The sequence below is a fragment of the Phascolarctos cinereus genome, unplaced genomic scaffold (genome assembly GCF_003287225.1).
Source record: "Phascolarctos cinereus isolate Bilbo 61053 unplaced genomic scaffold, phaCin_HiC Scaffold_1;HRSCAF=81, whole genome shotgun sequence".
Classification (NCBI taxonomy): Eukaryota; Metazoa; Chordata; class Mammalia; order Diprotodontia; family Phascolarctidae; genus Phascolarctos; species Phascolarctos cinereus.
This window is the reverse complement of record NW_027555514.1, coordinates 212,054,444-212,075,567: the sequence shown is the minus strand read 5'-3', so window position 1 is coordinate 212,075,567 and position 21,124 is coordinate 212,054,444. Positions and strand designations below refer to the sequence as shown.

The following is a 21,124-nucleotide window of genomic DNA, read 5'->3' as shown; positions in this document are numbered from 1 at the left end:
AGCACATTCATGCACATTCCATCACATTCACATACCATAACTTGTACATTTTACCTTCTGTGATCCCCTCCACCTCATGTTTTGTCACAAACTTCCCCATCTATAGATTTGAGAGGTAATTTCTTCCTCTACTTTATGATTTCACTCTGTGTCTATGTCATGGACTTATTTGGACCTTATCTTAGTAGGTGATATGACATGTTGGTCTATACCTAGTTTCTGTCAGACTGCTTTCCAGTTTTCTCAGTAGTTTTTGTTGAAAAGTGAGTTCTTGGGGCAAAGCTAAGATGGCAGAATAAAGGCAGGGACCTACCTGAGCTCTCCACGATTCCCCTCCAGACAAGTTTAAAATGACGTCTGAAAATGAATTCTAGGGTGGCAGAACCCACAAAAAGATGAGGTGGGACAATTTCTCAGCCCAAGACAACCTAGAAGATGTGTCACATGTGGGTAGGAGGGGAGTGTAGTCTAATGCAGGCAAGGCCTGGGCAAGTCCTTGGGGGCAACTGAACTGGCAGCAGCAGTTTCTGGAGCTCTCAGCCCACAGAAGGTAAGGGGGTTTAACAGCTGGGTCTCTTTGCTGGCACTGGCTGCAGGATTCTGTTGCATTGCCCATGCATGGATCTAGTTCATAGTCCTGGTTTGTAGTCCCAGGGCGAGTAGGAACACTAGCATACAAGAGCTGGAAGCCTCAGGGGAGCTGGGACCCTGGTCATAGTTCTAGAGTGAAAGAGAGTGCTTGTGCACTCAGACCGGGGACACAGGCCAGGAACAGTGTAAACACACTTCTCCTTAGATCATACCACCTTGGAAGAATTGAAAACTTACAGACCTCACAGAACTAACTCTAAAAAGAGCTGAACAAAAAACATGTAGCTTGGGCCAATACTCTGCTCCATCCTAGGAGCAGACTCCTAACTTTAACATAAAGTTGAAAGTCAAAAAATATGCTGGGAAAATGAATAAACAACAACAAAAAAGAACCTGACCATAGAAAGTTACTGTGGTAACAGGAAAGATTAAAACACAAAGACATCAAAGTCAAAACTGCTACATTCGAAGCCTCAGAGAAAAATGTGAACTGGTCTCAAGATCAAAAAGAAATCTTAGAGCTCAAAAAGGGTTTTAGAAATCAAATAAGAGAGGAAGAGGACAAACGGGGGGAAAAAACAACAGTGACGCAAGAAAATCATGAAAAAATAGCTAGCAGCTTGGTAATGAAGACACAAAAAAGTACTCAAGAAAATAACACCTTAAAAAATAGAATAAGCCAGAGAAATGGTTTAAAAAAAAAGGCATGCAAATACATTGAAGAGAAAAACCCCTTAAAAAGCAGAATTGGTCAAATGGAAAAGGCAGTACAAAAGCTCACTGAAGAAAATAATTCTTTAAAAAGTAGAATTGGATAAGTGGAAGTTAATGATTCTATGAGACATCAAGAAACAACATGAAAAAAATAGAAGAAAATGTGGAACTATCTTATGGGAAAAACAATTGACCTGGAAAGTAGATTGAGAAGAGATAATTTAAGAATTATTGGACTACCTGAAAGTCATGATCAAAAAAAGAGCCTAGATAGTATCTTTCAAGAAATTGTGGTGGTTGGGTTTTTTTTGTTTTGTTTTGTTTTGTTTTGGCTAGGCAATGGGATTAAGTGACTTGCCCAGGGTCACACAGCTAGTGAGTATTATGTGTTTAAGACTGAATTTGAACTCAGGTCCTCCTGAATCCAGGGCCGGTGCTCTATCCACTGCGCCATCTAGCTGCCCCTTTTCAAGAAATTCTCAAGGAAGACTGCCCTGACCAGAAGGTAAAATAGAAATGGAAAGAATCCACCAATCACATCTTGAAAGAGATCCCAAAATGAAAACTCCCTGGAATATTACAGTCAAATTCCAGATAAAAGAGATCTTCCGAGGTCAAGGAGGAAGTAATTCAAGCAGCCAGAAAGAAACAATTTAAACATCTTGGAGCTACAGTCAGGATAACACAAGATTTAGCAGCTTCTACATTAAAGTATTGGAAGGCTTAGAATGTGATATTCCAGAGGGCAAAGGAGCTAGGATTACAGCCAAGAATCACCTACCCAGCAAAATTGAGTGTAATTCTTCAGGGGAAAAATGGATATTCAATGAAATAGAGAACTTTCAAGTATTTCTGATGAAAAGACTGAAGCTGAATAGAAAATTTGACTTTCAGATGCAAGGCTCAAGAGAAGCTTAAAAAGTTAAACAGGAAAGAGAAATCATAAGAGATTCAATAAGGTTAAACTGTTTATATTCTTACATGGAAAGATAATATTTGTAACTCCTAAGATCTTTATCGTTATTAGAGCAGTTATAATGAATACACACACACACATACATACCTACATACAGAGAACATGGTTGTGAGTTTACTATATGGGATGATACCTAAAAAAAAAGTTAAGGGGTAAAGAAAAAGAATTCAATAAATTGATAGCAATGCTAAACGTATATGCACCAAATACTATAGCATCCAAATACTTAAAGGAAAAGTTAAATGTTACAGGGTAGAAATAGACAGTAAAAGTATAATTGTGGAGGACCTCAATTTATCCCTCTCAGAACTAGATACATCTAGCAAAAAATAAAAAAAGAAGTGAAAGACCTGGATAGAAATTTAAGATTAGGTATAATGGCCTCAACTCTGTCTTGAACAAATCAATTAAAATCTATCTGTCCAAATCTAAAAGAAAAGAGAGAGAGATTAGGTATAATGGATACTTGGAGATTACTAAATGGGAAGAGAAAGAAGTATTCATTTTTCTCAGCTGTACAGGGTACCTTTAACAAAAGTAATCATGTATTAGTGCATAACCTCAAAAATAAATGCAGGAGAGCAAAAATATTAAATATATCTTTTCTGAATCATAACATGCTAAAAATTATGTTCAATAAAGGGCTGCTGAAAAAATTAAAAATTCATTGGAGATTACCTTAATTCTAAAGAATGGGTAGATCAAAGAACAAATTCTAGAAAGAATCAGTAACTTCATTAGAGATAATGACAACAATAAGACAACATACTAAAATTTTTGCCGTATAGCCAAACATAAAAGGGAAATTATACATATCTGAACACTTTTGCTGGCAAATGAAAGATCAGTAAATTAGGCATGCAACTAGAAAACTAGAAACCACAAATTAAAGAACGCTAATTAAACGACTAAATAGAAATCTTAAAGGTCAAAGGAGAGATTAATAAAATTGAAAGCAAAAATGCCTATTGAATTAATAAATAAAACTATGATCTGTTTTTGGTTTGTTGTTGTTGTTGTTGTTTTTCCAGAGGAGAAGAGTAAATCAACCATTAGCTACCAAACTCAGAATTGCATAGGAAAAAGTCAGGTTGGATTCAGTTAGGAAATTGCACAGTATTTTTGGTGATGCCAAATGATTTGCTACCAGAAAAGACCACCTCTTCAGTTCTAGTATTCTGGTGATGTTACTTTGAGCGAGAAAACATCATAATCTTAGAAGCATCAGAATTGCAGATAACCTGAAGTTCAATGGAAAGACCTGTCTTGGATCTAAGCAGCCTGTGCCTGGTGGTCAAGACATGGCATGAAATGCTTTATCAAGGAGCCAGGCATGAATAATCCCAGGAACTATATTGATGTCCTTGAGAGAATGAGAAGATCACCAGCATATTGAATATATTCCTTATAAAGGATTTTTGGAAAAACATCAACAAGAACCTTACAAGATAAGAAAGCGTAGAGGGATTTTAAAGTCAGCATTGGTGGAAAAACACCCACAGTAAACAAGCATTTCTTAAGCACTTACTATTTTCCGGGCTCTGTGCTAAGTACTGGTGGTGATACAAAAAAAATAAGTGATAAAAGTGTTTTCTATGGAATTTCTATTCTAATGGCAAAAACATAAAAAGTAGATATGTAGTTATCTTCTGGGGGAAAGCAGTAACATTAAGGAGCTCCAGAAACAGTCTCCTGCAGAAGATAGTACTTGACCAGTGCTATAAAGGAGGCCAGAATTTCTAAGAAGCAGAGAAACATTAAGGAGAGAAGTATCTCAAGAACCATAGGGTATGTAGAAGGGAATGAAGTATAAGTAGACTGGGAAGAGAAGGCCCTAGGTTATGAAGAGTTTTTAAAGCCAAATCAAGATTTGCTGGTTGATCCTGAAGGTAACAGGATGCCACTGGAGTTTACTGAATAGGGGAATGATATGGTCAGTCCTACACTTTAGGAAAATTGCTTTCGGCAGCTGTGTGAAAGACAGACCCAAGAGGGAAAAGATGAGGTATGAAAATTCATTAGGAGACTGTTGCAGAAGTCTAGACAAGAAATGACGAAGGCTGTAACATGAGTGATGACTATGAAAGTAGAGTAAAGGGGACATATACAAGAGATGTGATGGAGGTAGACAAAATTTGGCAGTTGTTTGGATGTATGGGGCGAGTGAGAGTCAGGAGTTGAAGATAACATTCAAGTTATGAACCTGAGTAACTGAAAGGATGATGGTGCCTTCAGTAGTAATAAGGAAGTATGGAAGAGGTGAGAATTTTTGGGGAAAGATAATGAGTTGTTTTTGACTGAGTTTGAGATGTTGAATTTGAGATACCTTGGGGATAACCATTTGGTTGTGCCTAAGAGGCAATTGGTGATGTGGAACAGGAAATCAGGAGAGAAAATAGAGAAGGCTATTTAGATCTGGAAGTCATGTCCATTACTAATAACAAAATGAAATAACAGATACATCAAAATGTTCTTTCTCATTATCTCAAGAGAGAAAAATTGCTTTAAAACTAATGATTTCAGCTTAAATCGTGCTTGAGTTATTTGAGATTGAGGTTTTAAATTTTTATTAACAGCTAGTGATAGATGTTTCCTTCTGGTAGAGAACAACTAGTGTGGAGTGCTGTATATATTATCAAAGTTCTCATCCATTGATTTTCCTTTTCTTTGTTTTAGAGGTGTGGGGGCAGGGAGGTTGCAAAAAATTTTTTTTAAATAAAAGGCACAATAAAACTTTTCCCCCAGTTTTTAAATTTTTTTTGGGGGGGTAAGGCAGTCAGGGTTCAATGACTTACCCAGGGTCACACAGCTAGTAAGTGTCAAGTGTGAGGCTGAATTTGAACTCAGGTTCTCCTGACTGCAAGGCCAGAGCTCTATCCACTGCGCCACCTAACTGCCCCTCACTTGTTTAAAAAAAAAAAAAGTAATGAAAGAAGTGTCTGTAATTTCCAGGGATCATTGGGGACCTGCTAGTTAATTTTGAAAAGTGTCTGCCCAGGGTATCTGGGGCTTGAAGCCTCTCAAGTATGCTAGTTAGTTTTTATTGCTAGAGGTGGCAATTGATTAGGCAGAGCACTGACCAAAGTTTTGGGAGCTGATGGTGGAATAGATTATTTACTTTATTTAGTTGCCTTCTTGTGCTGGATATCATTTTCAAGGACCAAAAAGACTAAAATTAATTTTCTTAGATTCCTAAGTATATTCTGGTTTATTTGGCATCCATGATAATCATTGTTTATATTTTTCTCATAGTTATCATATTTAACTCTTGCTAGGTTTCTAGACCAAACATGAGAAACCTGACTAGCAGCACCTGTACCTTTCTGAACATTACATAAACTATTCCTCATCTCTTCTGCAAAACTCATTGGTGCATTTTATTTTATAAATAGGTTCTTTGGGACCAAAGCAGAAGTGCAGGTGGAAGAAGGATCTCTGAAAACTGCCTTTCTCTGGAACACTTGGAAACTGGCCCTGGTAAGAAGACAATGCCATGTTTGTAAGAGTTATTCAGGAAGTTCTAAATAGTAGTTAGACATTCAGGATTCCTGGCCAGCACTGTCACGGGAAAATGGCAGGAAAAAAAAAAGTTGACATTTATATAGTGCTCTGTGGTTTGCAAAATGTTTTACATATATTATCTCATTTGAAAAATCTGACTTGAAGGTTTGGGATGACAGGGACATAGACCATTATATGAAATTGCTGCCTTTGTTTACATTTAATATTTCTCTCCACAGATGACTTCTTTGTATTTTCAGACTTTTCATTTTGAAATTTTTATCCCTTAATTGCCCTGCCCTTTATTACAATGTGTGTCAAAAGTTTGAACTGTGAATGCTACATGGCAATGTTGGTTTAGCCTCAAAGGACTTAATCACCAAAAGATTCACCGATTTTCAGTCTCTAATGAACCTCCCTAGCAATTTAATGTGAATTGTAGTTTATGTATTGTGCCTTTCAGAGCGCCAAAGGGTAAGCATTATAAAAAACTTGCTAAAATTTAGTGCAACATTTAAAATATAATGTATTTAGTATAAGTTTAGTCCTTTGCAGGGTAAGGCATATCCAAAGAAATGATTGTTAAATGTTTATTAATTATTGCTTAATGTAAATGGTATATTTTGTGGGTCACAAGTATCTTCCTGATTCCTTTTTTTTGTACCTTTGATAGAGAAAATTAACCATTATATTTAATACCATCTCAGAATTTGGAACCTTGAATTTACCACTAAAATATATTATTATTTTGACTTGTAAAAAAGGATGCTACTTATTTGCCTTTTCCAGGTCAGTTGTCATCTTCTACATTTAGTTCAGAGAAAAGTGAGAGTAAAAAAAGTCTAGAGATCCCTCGCCTTTCTGAAACATCCATAAAAGACAGGATGGCCAAATACCAGGCAGCTGTATCCAAGCAAGGCAATTCCACAAACTACATGGTATGTATCTTACATCATTTACCTTTTCAGCCATTTAGCATTCCACAAATATTTATTGAGTTCTGGAGCTAGGAAACTCTTTAACAGACAAAAAATGTTTGTTGTGCTTTTTAAACCAGTTTGAAGCTCAGAAAAATAGGTACCTCATTTTTGTCTTAGCCCCTGCAAAGTTGTGTATTTTATCTTAAGTATCCATTTTGCTGTAGGCTCATCTTTCCTGGGTTCCTACCCTGGAGTGATTTCTTTTTCTGCCTCAAGCCCTGGCTTCCTATTTTGTGTCTACAGTCTTCTTGAAATTACATTTAATCCATATTAGATTTACATTTAATCCATATTGTGATCTTGACTCAGAACTTTCCTGGGTTTTGCATCCAATGTCTTCTTTGAAAGTTTTCCTGGATATTCTGATGAATAATATATAAAATATCATTTGATATTTTCTTAGGTTCCTTGTGACTCATGGTAATTTTGTATAAGGGATGGGAAAAAAATGGATAATAAAATAGGAAATGTTTTTAAGGAAAGGTGGAATACATATTTTATATAATCACATTTTGTATGCACAACAATATATTTTGTTTTAAAATACTTTATTGGTATAGTTTGTCTTTACATTACCTGCATTTACCACTGTATCCTTCCCCTTATCCCTCCTAGAGAGCCAACTCTTAAACAAAGGGAATTGTGAGAATTGTGTAAACCAAACTGACTCCATCACCTGACTTGATTGTGGATCTAGCTCAGTTCTCTTTCTTTTACATTATGAGTCTAATCCATTTTCTATCTTATTAGAAAACTTTACTCAGTTGTAGGAATTGCGAGAAAACTTTATTGCATTTTTCGAACCTAGCCCTGCACATCTGGAAAGTTGGACCACCTTTACCTGTTGCTTAGAGACCTTTAACAAAGGATGTAGGTTGTGCTGACCAGAAACCCAGTCAGATCTGAAGACTAATACAAGGAGTTTCTCACAATTATAACATGTCAAGCAACCCTTATGTCTCATCTGAAAATTGGCCCTGTACTGGTCAGTTCCTGTTGCCTCATTCCTTTGATTGAATACAGACACTGGGGGGAAAGGGCCACCTCTTTTTCTGATTTCAGGGAAATGCACCTGTCCTTCGAACTGAGAAAGGCCCTAATCTTTCCTCTAATTAGAGATCATATTACCTAATCTTGGATCCTGGTTTATCTCCTGTTTATTGTTTTTTTTTAATACATAAAAATTTGTTTCCCCTTTATTTGGGGTCCAGTGCCAAGGTAAGGAGGCCTGGTCCGAATTTGTCATGCAATTGGCATGCATTGCATAATCAATCAATATGCTGAGAAGCACAAAGAAGGAAAAAGGACTTGGGGGAAGAAGTTCAATAAAATTAATCAGCATATCAAAAAAGTCTGATATTGTATATGATGTTTCTCACGTATGGTCTCTTAACCTCTGCAAAGAAGTAAGAAGTGGTTCCTCATATCTTTGAGCCATCACGTTCAATTTCCATTGTTCTGTTATTGTTGTTTTTATTTATATTGTCATAGTTGTTGTATTATATTGTTTTCCTGTTTTCTTCATTCTGTATCAGTTCATAGAAGTGTTTCCCTGATTCTTTATTTATCATATTCATAATTTCTTCTAGTACATCAACGTTCCATTGCATTCATGTACCATAATTTGTTCAGCCATTCCCTAATTGATAGGCATCTTGTTGGTTTACATTCTGCGCTACCAAAAAGACCCTAAAAAGTACTGCTATAAATATTTGGTACATATGGGAACTTTCTTTTTTACAACGATGTATTATAAATAGAAAAGAGTGTGTTTATGGCATTTCATGAATTTTGTAGACCAAATTCCACTCTGCAGTAATTGGTCAAAGGACATGAACAAATAGTACCCAAAAGAAGAATCAGAAATTATTAATGACATATGAGAGACTCCTCCAGATCACTAATAATATGAGAAATGTGGTGGTCAGGAACTGAACCCACAGTATCTCTGAGGTATGCCTTAGAAAACAATTTGGAATTATGCAGATAAGGTGATTAAAGTATCCATACTCTTTGAGCCAGAGATGCCACTGCTTGGCATTATACCCTAAGGAGAATTCATTAATGAGAAGTAAGTCCCCATAAACAGCAGTATATTACAGCATCACTTTTCGTGATGGAAAAGAACTGGAAACCAAGAAGATACTCATCTATTGGGTAATGATTAAACAAATTATGATAAATAAATATAATGGAGAGTTACTATGATGTAAGAAACAACAAATATACAGAAAAGCATAGAGAATACAGAGAAACATAGAATGACTTACAAAAACTGATGCAAAATGAAGTAAGCGTAGTCAAAACAATATATTCAATGACTGCAACAATGTAAATGAAAAGAACAACCACCAGAAAACAAAAAAAAAATTAATGTTATGTAATTACAAAGAAAACAAGAGATATGAAAAGCTAACTCCACCCCCCCTCCTTAGCAGAACTGGGAGGTACATGGGTGTAGAACATTGAATATATTTTCATATTTTTGTCAATATATTGATTGTGGTATTACTGATTTTTTTTTCTCTTCCTCTCTTTTTTCTTTAAAAAAATTATATAGGATGACTCTTGGAGGGGGAGAGACATTAGAGGAAATTCAGGCCATATAAAAAAAGATGAATTTATTTTTAAAATTCTTTGTTATAAGGGATGGCTTTCTGGGGGGGAGGGCAGGACATTTAGAAAATTTAGAGGAAATTTAGGTAATAAGATATCAGTAAACAGATTTTTAAAAAATGAATCAATCAATAAACATTTATAGTACCTATTATGTGCTAGGCACTGTGGTAAAAAGAGGCAAAAGACAGTCCCTGCCCTCAGGGAGCTCACAATCTAATAGGGGAGACAGCATACAAACAAATATATACAAAGCAAGCTATATACAGGATAAATGGAAAATAACTAACAAAGAGTAGATACTGAAATTAAAAGGGATTGGGAAAGGTTTCCTGTAGAAGGTGAGATTTTAGTTGGTACTTACTTAAAGGAAGCCAGAGAGGGTCAGTAGTCAGAGCAGAAGAAGGTAAGCATTCCAGACAAGGAGAATAGAGAAAATGCAGCAGCCAAGAGATGGAGAATCTGGTTTGTGGAACAGCCGAGAGGCCATGTCACTAAATCAAAGAGCATGTGTCAGAGAGTGAGGTATAAGAAAACTGAAAAAGTAGGAGGGGGCTAAGTTATGAAGGGGTTTGAATGCCAAACAGAGCATTTTGTATTTGCTTCTGGAGGCAATAGACATCCAGTGGAGTTTATAGAAAAGTGGGGGAGGGGTGTGTGTGATATGATTGGACCTGCACTTTAAGAAAATCATTTTGGTGTCTGAATGGAGAATGTATTGTAGTGGAGAGAGACTTGATGAAGGCAGACCCACCAGCAGGCTATTTCAGTAATCAAAGCTTGAGAAGATGAGGTTTACATTAGAGTAGGTACAGTGTCAGAGAGGAGGAGGTATATTCAAGATATGTTACAAAGGTGAAATCTACAAGCCTTGTCAACAGATTGGATATAGAGGGTAAGAGATAATGAGGAATCCAAGATGACTCCTAGGTTGTGAGCCTGAGAGCCTGGGAGGGTGGTGTTGCCCTCTATAGTAATAAGGAAGACAGGAGGGTGGGAAGGTTTAGGGGGAAAGATAATGAGTTCTGTTTTATTACCTACCGTGTGCCAGGCACCGTGCTAGATGCTAGGAATATAAATACAAAGAATGAAATAGTACCTACTCACAATCTAATAGGGGAAACAAGAAGTATGTATAAGAATATATATAGCACAAATGTAAAATTAATAAATATGAACATAGACAAATTAGTTAAATACTAGGCAGTTTGGGAGGGAGGGAACTAGAAGTTGTGGAGATCAGAAAACCAGAAGATGCTGGTTGAGCTGTGCCTTAAAGGAAGAAAGAGACTCATGACTCAAAGGACTGGTGTCACAAAAATCTAGAGATGAGAGAATATCCAGAGGATAGGGCATCAGTTCAGATCTTAAAGGTATTTTTCATCACAGTATCCTCCAAACTTTTTTCACATCACATCCCATCACTAAAAAGTTTTTGATGAAGCGTACTCCAAATCTATATATTTACAGATTTTATATTTTTATATGTGTGTGTATGCACACACACAAACACATCTGTATAGCACACATCTATAGGGATTGATTTTATATATAATATATAAATTACATGTAATAGGAATTGAAATAAATGTAATTGTGCACATATACATATATAATTATGTTCATTGTGAAACTTCCACAAAAAAATAGACATTTAAAAGGATGAGCTAAAATTGAAATAATATTTGGTCCTAGAGTGAATAGGAAAATTCATTGAAATTTACTGAGTAAAGGAGTGGTGTGATCAGACCTGTCCAGACTTGAATATCAGTTTGGCAGCTGTGTGGAAGGTAGATTGGAATGAGGAAAAACTTGAGGCAGAGAGTCCAGTTAGGAGGCTATTGAAATAGTCCAGAGGATAAATGATGAGGACCTGAACTAGGGTGGTGGCTGTTGAGTGGAGATAAAGAGATGAATATGAGAAATATTATAGAGGTAGAATCAACAAGACTTGGCAACTGATTGTATATGTGGGGTGAGAGAGTGTGAGGAATCAGAGATGACAACAAGGTTTACTAGAAGGATGGTGATATCTTTGCCAGAAGTTCGGGAGAGGAATCGCTTTTTTGGGGAAAGATAACATAATGAGATTTTGATGCCAATTACAAGTCACCAGTGCCTATTCATCCAGTGTGACTCATTCTGTCCCATCAAAAATTAAAGGGGATAAGAGCTCTTATTCACCATCCAGTGTTGCAGAAAAGAGACCCCCACCAAGGATAATCTGGCGAACAACTGAATGTTACTCGGGATCACTGGGAATGAATAGATTTTTATTTCACAGCTGCTAATATAGGTGGCCAGAATAGATTTTAACAGCCCTAATACTCAGAGCAGAAGAAAAGAGGAGGCCTGCAGGTGAGAAGGGAAGGAGAGTACTGGGTGATACTGGGTGAAGGGAAGAGGGGGAGGTTATTTGGGAAACAAGCCTGGTTACCCACTGGGGGTCATGTCAAGGCCTAATGAGAATATAAGTCTCCTACTTGAGGATCCCACTGTTTTATCAAGTTGGACTATTTTATGGGAATACTAGGGAGTTACTTTGTGGGACCTGATTTAAATTTCTTATTTAAAACATTTGGGAAAAAAAGTTTGTTTTACAGTATCAGTAAACATTATCTTAGTAATTGAAAAATATATATCAACCCTGTCTCTCTTTCCAGGCCAGTCGTTTATGTATATGGTTAGTACATTTATTGATTGTTGGCATTTGGCATCTCCCTTTTCCTTGCTCCTGAATGGTCTTTTTTGACAAAATTCACAAGCTTCACATTGCCACAAGCTCTGCTGCCAAGAGTGTGAATCACAAGACCTGTGTGTGTATGTGTTGATGTGTTGATGTGTCTGTGTTCTAGTGAGCATCCTACTTAGACCATTTTACAAACTCATAATTCTGAGGTATTTCCACAAAGCTGCTTTTGTAATTTCACTAATCTGTGGGTTTTACTTGTGAGAGTCAGGGTGCTGGGTATGACTTGAAGATGCTTGAAGGGTGTTTTGCTTTTGTTTTTTTAGCATCACGAGTTTCTTTAGAAGAGAGTATGACTTGAAGGGAAAGGAGCATTAATAATATTTTTAAATACTTCAGTTATTTTCTTTTATAGAATGAGCTAAGAAATACTGGTAATGAAATCAAAACCGATAAATGGGAGCAAAAAGAGAATGTTCCCCCAAGTCCTGCAGACTGTATCTCCCATCAAGAAGGAGAGAAGGTAGGTGGAATTGTCTGGTGTTCAGTTGCCAAGGAAGCATGTGTTCTAAATTAGACACTTAAAATTAGAAATAACTCAAACACTGTTGCTGTATAGTGTCTGGGAATTTGGTTGCAGCTGCCTGTACAAATCATTATTTTTTCAAGTTATATAACTTGAATTGGTGATATTTGAAGTTTGATAATAAATTATTCTTTTAGAGTTGAACAGGTAAAGTGAACATACAGTGAAAACTCTTGTTTGGTTAGCTGATGTTTCAAAAAAAATCTGCTAGTTACTTTGAAAGATCTTAAGTCTTGGTAGGAAATTGATAACTTCATGGAGTTTTTAAATTGTTCATCTCTTAAATGGTTTGAGTGCCTACTGTTTTCAGATCTCTAGATTAATGACTTTGTTCTAGTATCAGTTATGTTTAACTTAACAGATCATTTTCTCTACTATACAATACTTGTTTCTATTGTTTTGGTCTTCTGAACTCTCAGTATCACAAATTTGAAATGAGATGAGGAAAGGGCTATTACAGTAGTTGGTTGGCTTTATGAGAAAATCATCATATAAATTAACACCCTTGGCATCATTCTTTCCTAATCTGACTAGAAGGGGGAGATTCTGAAAATTAGTCTGAGTGTTCAAGTCAGAGGGAGCTTTAGGGATCATCCTGATCTCCCTTATTTTATAGATGAAGAAACTGAAACCCAGAGAGAAGGAAATAACCAAGCACTTCAGTTGACCCTATGACCAATTTTATACTTCCATCTTGCTTTCATACTTATTAAATACTGGAATGCTGAGCTGAACTACGTCATCAGAAAATTTTAACTATAATTTATCATAATGAAACATTAGTACAGTTGATTCACAAAATAAGGGAGTAGATGAGGAGGTAGGGATGAAGATATACATATTGTCCAAGCTTATGCTGCAGTTTTGTAAACAATCAGCTGTCTCAGAACTTTTTTCATTCTTCCTTTTGGCCATCTGCCCCAAATGCTATTTACAACCACATAAGCTGTGTTTGAACTTTAACTTGTTACAAAAGGATGCTGATCTTGGAATAAAGGATGAAGCAGAGCATTTCATTTTTTACTTCTTCCTTTCTCCTGAGTATACCTACATCTTGCTCTAATAAAATGTTTAAACAAAATCTTCTACCTTGACATTCCATGCAAGGAAGTCATAGACTTGGATATGAAATTCATATGATATCAGGGATTGCTACTAAGCTTTTGCTGTAAGATCAAGATCAAATTAAAGGAAAAAGAGAACACTGTAAGGTGGGTATAGCTATTGATTAGCCAAAATCAAAGAGTTGCCAACTATGTCTGCATTCCCTTATTGGAGAATGAACAATTATACCAAGAAATCCTGCCTCAGTCAGCAAAGCAATTTAATGTGTTGCGCCTGATAAGTGAAGAGTCTACTACCTAAGTTACACTCACAGGTTAGGTCCCCTGAGGTTGAGTACTGTGCCAGGTTTAAAATTTTCTGTGAGCTGGCAGTCCTAAAAGCTAGAATTTGTCAGCCCCCACTGATGGATTTATCTTTTGAAAGCCATGTGACAGTTATTTCAATGTAAAGGCATTTATGAAATAGCATAATAGGAAGACTTACAACAAAAACATTCCCCCCATAAACTAGGAAGCATTCTCCTACATATATACCATTAATGGGAAGACTGATCAAGTATAGAAATTGTGAATATTTCCACATAGGACGTGAGGAACATACATGGAAGAGCAACTGAACATGTGCTGTTGCAGGACTACTCATGTCCTCTAGTGATTTTTCTGTGCTGCTCCTTGCTGAGTGAAACATCTTGGCTGAGCAAATTTTTTCAGCAGGGCTCACAGGGCCTACTCTGTTGTACTGTCATTTGGCCTTAGCTTCCATCATCTCCAGCTTCTTGACTAGGACACTGCTGTGTTCTTTTAGAAGGAATTAGAACCTCTAGGACCAACAGGAATTCTTCCCAGTTCACCTCCCTCAGAGTCTTGGCTTTGAAGACTCTCGATCTCCCAAGCAACAGGATCCCAACTCCAAGCATCAAGCTTTTCCCCTTCCCTCTTTCTCCTTTCTCTTCCCTTCACCTCTCTTTCTTCCCTCTCTCTTAGTCTCCCTCCACCTTTCTCTCCATAGAAGATTGGGGTTCAGGAAGCAATGTTCTTGAATTCCTCTCAGGCTACATTCAAGCACATGTTCTCTACAAACATTTGCCCCTACTGCGGTGCAAGATACCATTGCCACAGGGCATAAAAGAATTGCCTTAGTGCAGTGAGGGCCCAATTAAGATTATGTGGCATAAATTTATAGTGGATGCAGTCAGCATGATTTTGTGGCTTTCTCTAGCTCCATTTAGCAGCATACAAATAGGAATGAAGGTGGCAAATGATGTGAATAATTAAGCTTATTTAGGCAAGGCATAATCAGTAGGTGATAAAACAAGGGAGCAAGGGATTTGAGTATAGAGAATAGTATAGAGTCGAACTGAATCAGTTAGGGGTCAAGATGATGAAGGAAGGAGAGTGAAGTCAGTGCAAGGGTGATAACCTGGGGAAGAATTGAGGGTTGGAGGGATTAGAGGTCATTGTGAGGACAAAGAGTAAAGTTAGAAGTTGTAAGGTATTTGGAAAGGTAGAATAATAAAAGATTATGATCAAAAAAAGGAATTTCTGAGTTTATTAATATGGAAGTACAGTTATCCCTTCCACATTGCAGGGAGTAGAGGTACAGTGCCCCCACAGTGTGAAAAATCTGCGTGAAGTTTTTTGGCCCTTCCTTTATACCAAGAAGAAGTCTGAATTTTTTCTTTTTCTTTTATGGGATATTTACAGTACCTTATTGTAAAATTTGGATTAAGTATTTGGTCATAGCATCCATACTGTTCATGTCAGCTTCCATACTTGTAATGGAGAAAGTTAATACTTAGCTGTACATCCATGTAAAAGTTATCTCACAGCAACTGGTCTACCTTAAAGAAAGCTGACTGTTTAGAGTCTGAAAAAAAATTTTTTTAGTGCTAAATTTTCTACAGCAGATACCTACCAGGGCATCCTCCAAGATGGAGATTCTGAATGGGAGTCAGTGTGCAGTGCTATAGGCGCACCCCAAAAGATGGTCAAGATACCGTTACTTATGGTAGGGGAGGAAAGAGAGATCCCCTTCCTTCCCTTGTACTCATCTTACAATAGAGTCCTCAAGAGTTGAGGACTTCCTTCAAAGCTCACTCCTCAAGTTCACTGTCTTATCTACAGTGTGTACAAAAGCTTGCTTTTTGTAAACAGCTAGATGGTTCAGTTTATAAAATGCTGAGCCTGAAGTCAGGAAGACCTCAGTTCAGATCCAGCCTCAGACACTAGCTCTGTGACCTTGGGCAAGTCACTCTGTTTGCCTCAGTTTCCACAACTAGAAAATAGGAGTGACAAAAGTAGCACCTACCTTCCAGGATTGTTCTGAGGGTCAAATGAGGTGGTATTTGTAAAGTGGTTAACACAGTGTCTGGCACACATAGGTGCTTAACGAATGCTTGTTCCTTTCTCCTCTTGAAGGCAAAAAGGGCATGGTTAATGCTCAGTTAGCCAATCATTGGAAGTTCTCTATGCTTCTTCAGTAGTTTTCTTCTAATGACCAAAACCTTATAATATAATCAGGATGTTTAGGAAACCTCCCAAATTTGAGGAGGTGCTGCCCTGTTCTTAGTTTGACAGCCTCCTGCCTGGGATTTCAGTCCTTCGACTATGAATAGAAAAGCATGATTTGGGGAGTTAACATACTTAGACCTTAACATAAGTGTGAGGCTAAATTTGTTAAGAGCTGAAGGATGGTTCTGTTCTGTTGTTTAGAGTAGATGATATCTGAGAAGCAGAAATACTTGTTTTTTAGTAAGAAATCAAACTGTCACCTTGGTCAAAAGCTGCAACTTCTCATCTAGAATAAACTAGCAAAAACTTTGAAGGGATGTAGTAAACTTGTTCCTTCTATAATAACAATTTTCTTTCTTAAGAATGCTTTTAATTATAGTTGGGGAGTTAGGAATAGTAGATAGGAAGGTTTTTGATATTAGATAACTTTATTCTCATTTTTGGAGAGACTTATGGTAGCCTTTCTCATTCACTCCATCCCTTTATAGAGCTGTGGCATAGGGGATCTTTTACAGAGGGAGATGATGTACACTTCTGGCAGCTGAATGCAATCTGTTTCTAATTTTCTTGTGTAATTGAAATGCACATTAATGGCCTCATAAAATATATTTTGCTGCCTCTTATTTAAATGCTCAGCTGTTCTGTTGCCTGTTACTTCCCCCAGACAGTCAGTGACTTACTGGAGTCAGCAGGTTTTAATAGCAGTTCCCTCTTTATTTTTAATGTGATTCATAATTTTCTTTTGTTGTAGATTCCAGCAACTGAAAACAGCCTGACGTTCCATTCCAACGTTACTGAAGATGGCTCCTGTAAGTATTCGCTCTTAGATCTTGCAGTTTGGAAGGTGAGGTATTCGCTTTGTGTGCCACACTTGAGCCAGGATTATCCATATTACTTGTTGGCGTTCAGGAAGTAGCAGCTGGTCTCTTGCTTACAACCAGCAATTAGTTGATCAAATAACAGAATTGTAGGTAGTAATGCCTGAAAAATACCTCATGCTTAACCCATGAGGTGGGGAACAGTTGTTTAAATTTAGCTTGACTTGAAGGATGAAAGAAATACTTTTAGTGCTATTATCATTAAAATCTTCCTTTTTCTTGGTGCCAAATATTTTGATGATTAAGGATAACTTGATTATGAAATTATTTTTCTATTTAAATTTTTTCAAGAAACAGTATTTCATATGGAAATGATATACAGGTTATAGTTTTTAAATAATCTTATAAATAATCTTTTCCTTAGTTATCTAATTGTATTCTTTCACCTCCAAATCAAGTTTAAGGTTTTTGTTGTTGCGGTACTGTTTTAATTAAATCTATTCTGATCTTTGTGTGTTTGGAGTCATTCTGAAGCTAAAGACTCCAAGAAATGAAAGCTTTCTGGTTTGACTTAGTTTCTACTTTATCCATTGATTCTGAATTTCCAAAGTATAAAATATTTCAGTTGCCCAGTTTAATTCAACACAGTGGACGCAGAATATTCCCTAAGGGACAGAGAGAATCAGGTAAGATAAGAGACAGTTTTGATTAGATAAAATTTAAAAGTTTTTACACAAAAATAAATACAACTAAAATTAGAGGAAAAATCAACTGGCCAAAAAAAAAAGTCTTTGTGGCAAGTTACTCTGATAAAGATCTTACTTACTATATATAAGGAATTTATTAAAATTCATAATAGCCATTCCCCTAATTGATAAGTGGTCAAAGGATATGAATAGGCAGTTTTCAAAAGAAATAATCTAACAGCCATATGAAAATGTGCTCCAAATCACTAGTAATTAGAGAAGTTAAAGTTAAAGCAGTTCTGAGGCTCTACCTGACACCTATCAGACTGTCAAAGATGACTCCCCCCAAAAAAAAAGGAAAATAGCAAATATTGGAGGGGCTTCAGGAAAAAAGGCACATTAATGCATTGTTGGTGGAGCTGTGAATTGTTTTTAGTCATTCTGGAAAGCAAGTTGGAACTCTGCTTCAAAATTACTAACTTGTTCATACCCTTTGACCTAGCAATAGCAGTACTAGGCCTATGTCCCCCAAAAAAATCAAAGAAAGAGGAAAAAGGCCCATGTGTATAAAAATAATTATAGCAGCTCTTTTTGAGGGTGCAAAAATCATTGTGGGAATGGTTGAAGAAATTATGGCATATGAATGTAATAGAACAATATTGTGCTGTAAGAAATAATGAAAGGAGCATTTTCAGAGAAACTTAGGGAAACTTGTATAAACCATTGGAAAGTGAAGTGAGCAGAACCAGTAGAACAGTTTATATAATAATGACAACATTGTAAAAAAAACAAACAACTGTGAAATACTTAAGAACTCTGAGCAATGAAATTGGAAGGGAAAGAAAATGAATTTTTGTTAATTAAAAAAATAAATTTAAAAAAAAGATGAAGGGGATCTTTTTAGTGAAGCTTGGAAAAGAGATGTTTATGAACTGATGCAGAATAAAGGAAGCAGAACCAGGAGAACAATTTCATAACAAAAACTATACAACTATACAACATTGACCAGCCACCATTACAGATGAGTGATGATGAAGCATGCTGCCCACCTCCTGGCAGAGAAATGGTAGACTGAAGATGCAGTGAGACATAGATTTTTAAACATAGCCAATGTGGAAATTTGTTTTGCTTGATTATGCACATTTGTTATAAGGATTTTATCTTTTTTTTTTCTCAATTAGGGAGGGGGACAGCTGGGAAGGAGAGAAAATAAATGTTAGTTGAAAAAATGAAGATAAATACAATTTACATAAAAAATTCATTGAGGAATAAAAATAAAAACATTTTATTTCCTGTTCTCCATAATTGGACTAGGTAACTCCCAGAGTGAAAGTGAAATCCAAAAACCTGTACATCTCAAGCAGCAAAGTCTGGACTCTAGAGCTGCTAGTTATACAGAAAGTTCTCCACCTAAAGCAATGAAGGTATAGTAACTATTTATTTCTAAGGTATTGTAGCAATTAATAAGTAAAGCCACTTATTCATTAACTGTAATCTCCAAGGCTGGTTTATTTTTTTCTCATGATAATAATAGCTCATGTTTATACAGTGTTTTGTAGTGATGCCAAGTTCTAAATAAGAATACTTTTTTATCATTCAGCTTTCCCAGAAAATCTTGTATCATCTGCCCAGGTATTAGTGCCAAGAGCTGGAAGTATATCTTATAAGCCTAACACAAAAGAGTCACAAACTCTTAAAGCCAAAGTTGCTTTGTTTTTTAGAAAATAACAAAAACCCAAAAAATTTATGGTAAGTTGTGATTATTTAAGTATGGTTTCTGATTCTCTTGTTTTGAAAACAATCCTCAATCTCTAGTGATCCTTAGCTTCTAAGGTCCATTTTTGATCTGTGGGAGATTCCAAATTTAAAACTGAGTCATGTCCCCCCCTAAATAAGCCTTCACTATTGTAGGAAATATAACACCACACCCAAATATTATGCTTTGTGGAAGGGAATTAGTGTAGTGGCTGGCTTAGCAGTAGTTATTATTTTATTCAACACGTTTATTGGGTGCCTGTTATGATCAAGGCCCTGCCAAGAATGAAGCTGTCTAACAGCACAATCTCATCTTCTTAAGAGCTTGTAATATCAAGTCGCATAGGTGCCAAGCAGGCACAAATACTGTACCATCCAGCTACATGTTTGATGAGCGAGCCCATCACCTCCAGGATCAAATCAAATCTTCTGGCCTTTAAAGCTCTTCACAGCCTGGTTCCTTCCTCCCTTCTCTGTATTCTGACACTTTACTGTGTGATGCAGCTATATTAGCTTGCTTGCTATTCTTCAAACAATACATGCCATTTCAGTCAATAAGCACCTTCTGTTTGCTAGGCATTGTGGCACACTGTGTATAAAAGTCTCTGCTCTCAGAGAGATCACAGTCTGATGGGTGAGATGACATGCAAAGAACTATGTATAGACAAGCTATAGACAGAATAAATTGGAAATAATCAACAGAAGTCACTAGAATTAAGAATTGGGAAATGCTTCTTGTAGAAGGTAGAATTCGCTGAGACTTGAGCCAGGAAAACCAGGAGAAGGGTAGAGCATTCCAAGCACCAGAATACCTAAGGAAAGGCCGGGAATGCTCTCTGTTTTTGTCTCTGCCTCCTGGATTCCTTCAAGACCCAGATCAAATCCTGCTTCTCTAAGAGGCTTTCCCAAATTCCACCCTCCAGGCAGTCTCTGGCCTCTAGGAGCTTTCATTTTAATAAGGGGAGGGACACATAATTGAGTTGGGTTTAGTTTGGTTTGGAAAATTACACAGATGAGGAGTGGAGCCTTAGGGAAGTAGATTGACTCACTCTTCCTAGAAGCAAGTAGTATTGATTTGATTAGAATTCCAGAACTGAAGAGTAGAGGGGAGGTATGGTCTCTAGGGGAAGGACTGTGCAGAGGTAGGCATCTGACAGCAGAACAGCCAACTGACAAGAAGACAGCAGAGAGAATAAAGTGAAACAGACATCTGGTGCAGCCTGAAAAAGGACCTCAGAAGACTACAAAAAGCTCTGATCTGGGTGTCAAGTTGTCTGGGAAGAAGATGACTGAGGAATAAAAAGTATCTCAGAAGGCCTAAGTTCAGACTGAAAGAATATTAAACTGAGAGTCAGGAGCCCTGGGTTCTGGTCCCTGCTGTGATACTAAGTCTGGGTCTCTGTTGCCTTCTTTGCCAAATATGGGAGTTGGATAAAGTGGTCTTTAAGGTTCTTTTCTAGCTCTAACAGCTTGTGGGTTTATCAGATTTGGCCTCCCTTTGACTTCAACTCAGCTCAGCCAGTAAACATTTATTAAGTACATACTATGTGTTAGGCATCATCCTAAGCCCTGGGAATAGCACCTAAATGAGCCTTCCTCTGTAAGCTTGAGCAGTTTACTTCTTTTTGAGGTCTAGG

The 21,124-nt window shown here is 36.8% G+C and overlaps 1 protein-coding gene across 1 annotated transcript in view; it reads left to right on the top strand.

Moving 5' to 3' along the window:
• The window catches only part of LIMA1 (LIM domain and actin binding 1), a 109,000-nt gene that overhangs the window by 75,842 nt on the left and 12,034 nt on the right, over positions 1–21,124 (top strand). Inside the window, exons 5-9 of the mRNA XM_020966059.2 lie at positions 5,674–5,758; positions 6,572–6,720; positions 12,483–12,590; positions 16,980–17,037; positions 19,047–19,156. Of these exons, the coding sequence (XP_020821718.1) occupies positions 5,674–5,758; positions 6,572–6,720; positions 12,483–12,590; positions 16,980–17,037; positions 19,047–19,156 (510 nt within the window). The remainder of the gene's footprint in view (positions 1–5,673; positions 5,759–6,571; positions 6,721–12,482; positions 12,591–16,979; positions 17,038–19,046; positions 19,157–21,124) is intronic.